This window comes from Empidonax traillii, unplaced genomic scaffold (assembly GCF_003031625.1).
Source record: "Empidonax traillii isolate 1590-97213 ecotype Southwest subspecies unplaced genomic scaffold, ASM303162v1 scaffold4300:size18459, whole genome shotgun sequence".
NCBI lineage: Eukaryota > Metazoa > Chordata > Aves > Passeriformes > Tyrannidae > Empidonax > Empidonax traillii.
In genome coordinates, this window is record NW_020959493.1 from 6,083 (window position 1) to 9,843 (window position 3,761).

The window sequence follows — 3,761 nt, forward strand, 5'->3', positions numbered from 1 at the left end:
CAAAGTGTCTGAACGTTACCAGGACTTTTTTGAAGTGCTCGAAGTTTTACCGTGAAAATCCCGCTTTTCTCTGTGAACCGGGAGAAGCAGCTCATGATTTTGAAGTTCTTCAGCTCTGGCATCAAAATCTCCCTGGGTACAGAACACTTGAGTAGCAACTGTTCTCCTCCCTGGGAGTTAAAAAAAAAAAAGTCCTTAAATTAGCATTAAAGTCAACTGAAACTGTTTTCAAATCCATTTTCCATATCCTGCTTAATCCTGTGCTGCAAAACTTTTCGTGCCAGAGGGGCTTGGTTGGTCAAAGGGTTTGATTTCAGGAAGAGCAGTTGAAAACACTGACTTGGCTGCAGATGGAGAACTTCTTGGCTTTTTCCACCTTTCCCTCTGTTTTAGGCTGACTTGAGGTGTCTGTAGGTTGTAATTAGCAGGTGTGACTGTGGGATGTGGGGATACACCTGGAGCAGCTTTAATTTAACAAAAGAAGGCATCAATATAAGTTGCAGTACAAAGAGAGGCTTGTGAGAAGGTGCAACATCTCTGAAGGACTGCTGGGTTTAACCCACCTTTCTCTTGGGTTAAGGTAGATTTGGGTGCATTAATCACCTTTTTGTGTTGTAAATCAAGTGATAACGGGTGGGGAGTGGTCCAGGGTAGGTGCCAACTGTCAGCCTTGCCCTGAAATGAGTGCAGATAAACGGATTTTCAGTGGCAGTGATGAGTTTTCAGTCAGGATGCACTTGCCCTACAAAGGTAATTCCTCCTTGTGCAGCTCCAGCAGTTTTTAGTTCAGGCACGGCCCAACCTCTCCTGGTCCTTATCCCTGCTGCACTCCTTGTGCTTTGACTGGCTTTTGGAATCCCTGGAAATGTTCAGTTCCTTATTAAAACTTTCAAACAGGGTTAGAAACCGCGTCGTCAGTTAAAACCTTTCTCCTGTGGTTTGTCTTCAGTGGCTGGTGCTTCTTTCCCCCTGTGCTTTGAACTCCTCTGTGGTTTCCTGTCCCATTCCCGGCTCTGCTCTCCCGTTTCAGTTTGCACCTGTTGTCACCCGTGCCCTGTGTTGATGTTGTCTCTGGGCTGAGAAGCACCAACCCATTTTCTGGTGTGTTCTCGTGGAGTTTTCGACCCCTAAAACAAGAAAAAAGCCTGGATGGCTTCCTGTGCAGTCAGATTTCCAGGGATTGTTCCGTAGGCCCTCGATGCCGTAAATCAGAATTGAATTATCACAGTCATTCCTGTGAAGTGTAAATTTTTGTGGTTTCGCTCTGCTTCCCCCTGATAGAGAACAAAGCTCCAGGGATCGCTTTTTCTCGTGGTTTGGGCTGGAAGGGAGACGATCATTTCCTGTATAATTTCTTAGTCAGACCTTAAATATGTGGGGAAGCTTGTCTGAACTTCTGACTGCTCCGAGGCCTCCACTCTTATATGTTAACCCTAAAAAGGATGTGCTCCTCAGAGCTCTTGAGAAGTGCTTGAGAGACCTATCTGTGCCTCTGCACTTCTCCTTTTGTAGGGGCAGGGTCTTGATTTGACTGCATCCAGTGCCAGACTTGCCAGATAAACTTTCAAAATTACGGGGGTTGTGAAATGAGGCCACACTAAAGAGAGATTGGGTGGTTTCAAGTTGAGTTGGGCCTTTTTGTGATTTTACTTTCCATGGAAAAAATTGTGTGTTGGCCTGGAGGAGAGGGGGTGATTAACTCTTTGGCTTCTGCTCAATGCCACAATTAGTGGAGATGGTGTAACAACCTGGATCACACGCAATTACAACCAGTCTGTGTTAACATTCATGACGTGTCTGAATTAAGGAAGAAAGAACTCCTTTTTTAATTTGCAGGTAGCACGTCATTATCTTCAGGTCCTGATGGGAATGCTGAGGATCTGTAATTCTTTTCAAGTTCTCCTTCCCAGAATTGATATTTCTAGGGAATGTGCTGCAAAACCTTTTCTCAGGTGTCTTGGTGGCTGTGGCTTAACCTGGTAACAAGTCCAGGTTAACATGGAAACCTTTTTCTTGTCGCTTGTGGGGCCACTGAAAAAAAAATAAGAAAAATAATAACAAAATAGTAAGAATAAGAATGCAACAGTAAGTGTGATGGTGAGGGGCTGCCCAGGGAGCGACTGTTAATGGTTTCAAAGCCACGTGGTCCTTCCTGGCACGGAGGGACCGTTTCAGCAGGAAGGTTTGGAACCGGGATAAGGGGAATTAACCAACTCCTTCGGTGCTTTCCCTGCAGATGGAAGATGGTCACTCCCTTTTCGATTACAGCGTGGGGCTGAACGACATCGTTCAGCTGCTGGTCAGGCAAAGCCCGGCTGTGCTTCCTGCTGGGAGCAAGGAGAAGGATCCCGAGCTCTCCGACACGGATTCCGGCTGCGGCTCCGGCCAGAGCGACTCCGACAAGAGCTCCCACAACGGGGAGGCTGCCCTGGAACTGGAGGGACAGCCCAGCACAGCAGCACAGCCCGACTGGACCCACCCCGTCTTCGGCCTCTATAAGGTGAGTCATCAAAAAAAAAAAAAAAAAAACAAAACAAAAAAAACCCCATCATTTTTTCCTTAAAATCTCCCCTTGGGTGGGAATTGTTCCTCTGTGGTTGAGAATTTCCGAAGATCCTTTACGCCCCAATTGTGTGGGGAGTTGCTTTTTTATTTTTTTCCTCTCTTAAAACCCTCCGACGACAAAGGCAAAAATACCAACCAAGCCACAAACCCACGAAATGCAACATGTTGTAGGTCGAAATATTTAGTATTTTTTTTTCTCATTTTTATTCTTCGAACTAAAACTACAATACATTAATTGATTATAAAAAAAAAACAAAACAAAACAAAACAAAAAGGCACCCAGAGTGCCTGGTTTGATTTTAAAAATTTTCCCAGTATTTTTGCTCCGAGTCACTGCATTTTGTCAAAGCCGAAACTTTCTTGAATGAACAAAAGGAAATCTCAAGCAGCTGTTCAGAATCATTTCACTTGTGTGTCTGAATGGATTTTATTGCAGTTCTAGTGGTGTCTTTGCCACACCACGAGCGAGTCAGTTTGAAAGTCTGCTTCAGGCTAATTAAGAATGGTTTGTGCTTGCTGAGAAGACTTGGTGGTGTAAAATGGACTTAGCATCTTTGAAGTTCAACCTGAGCTGACTGGAGGGCAAAGCAAAGGAAATGTTAGTGTTAAAGACGATCTGTAAACGTCTTGATGACGGTGAAGGTGAAGTTCTCTCTTCGCTCTGTATTCAGATCAACGACTTGGTGGACGCCCGGGACACCGACATGGGAGCGTGGTTTGAAGCCCAGGTTGTGAATGTGACCAGGAAAAAACCTGCCAGGGAAGCAGCTGAGAGCTGCACGACCCCTGGGCAGCCCCCAGTTGTCCCTGAGGAAGATGTGATCTATCACGTGAAATACGACGAGTGAGTTCAGCCCCTTCTTGGCCAATCGGGTCGTTTGGGTCGTGACATTGGTGGGGGATTTTAGTGGGGAGGATCCACCAGGTAAACCAGTGGTTGTGTCACTGTAAGGCCGTTTTACAGCTGGGAGTTCCAGGGGGCTGGAATCACATTTTTGGAAATGTGAAATGCTGTTATGCAGATGAAATGGGATGCACTATTAGCAACGTTAAGGTGGTCAGTTCTGGCTGTGTCTGAGGGGGGAGAAGGAGGTTTTATTCTTCTGTTGCACAGCAAAATCGACCTGCCTGGATAAAATCTATCACTTCTCAAACTGGTATTGAATCTGATTTTCCTTCTCTGTCCCTCCCTCCAA

General features: G+C 45.7%; 1 protein-coding gene across 1 annotated transcript in view; it reads left to right on the top strand.

Moving 5' to 3' along the window:
• Positions 1-2,236: 2,236 nt before the first annotated feature.
• LOC114072879 (E3 ubiquitin-protein ligase UHRF1-like) overlaps positions 2,237-3,761 on the top strand; it is a 9,370-nt gene continuing 7,845 nt past the window's right edge. The window contains exons 1-2 of the mRNA XM_027910706.1: positions 2,237-2,500; positions 3,237-3,409. Of these exons, the coding sequence (XP_027766507.1) occupies positions 2,237-2,500; positions 3,237-3,409 (437 nt within the window). The remainder of the gene's footprint in view (positions 2,501-3,236; positions 3,410-3,761) is intronic.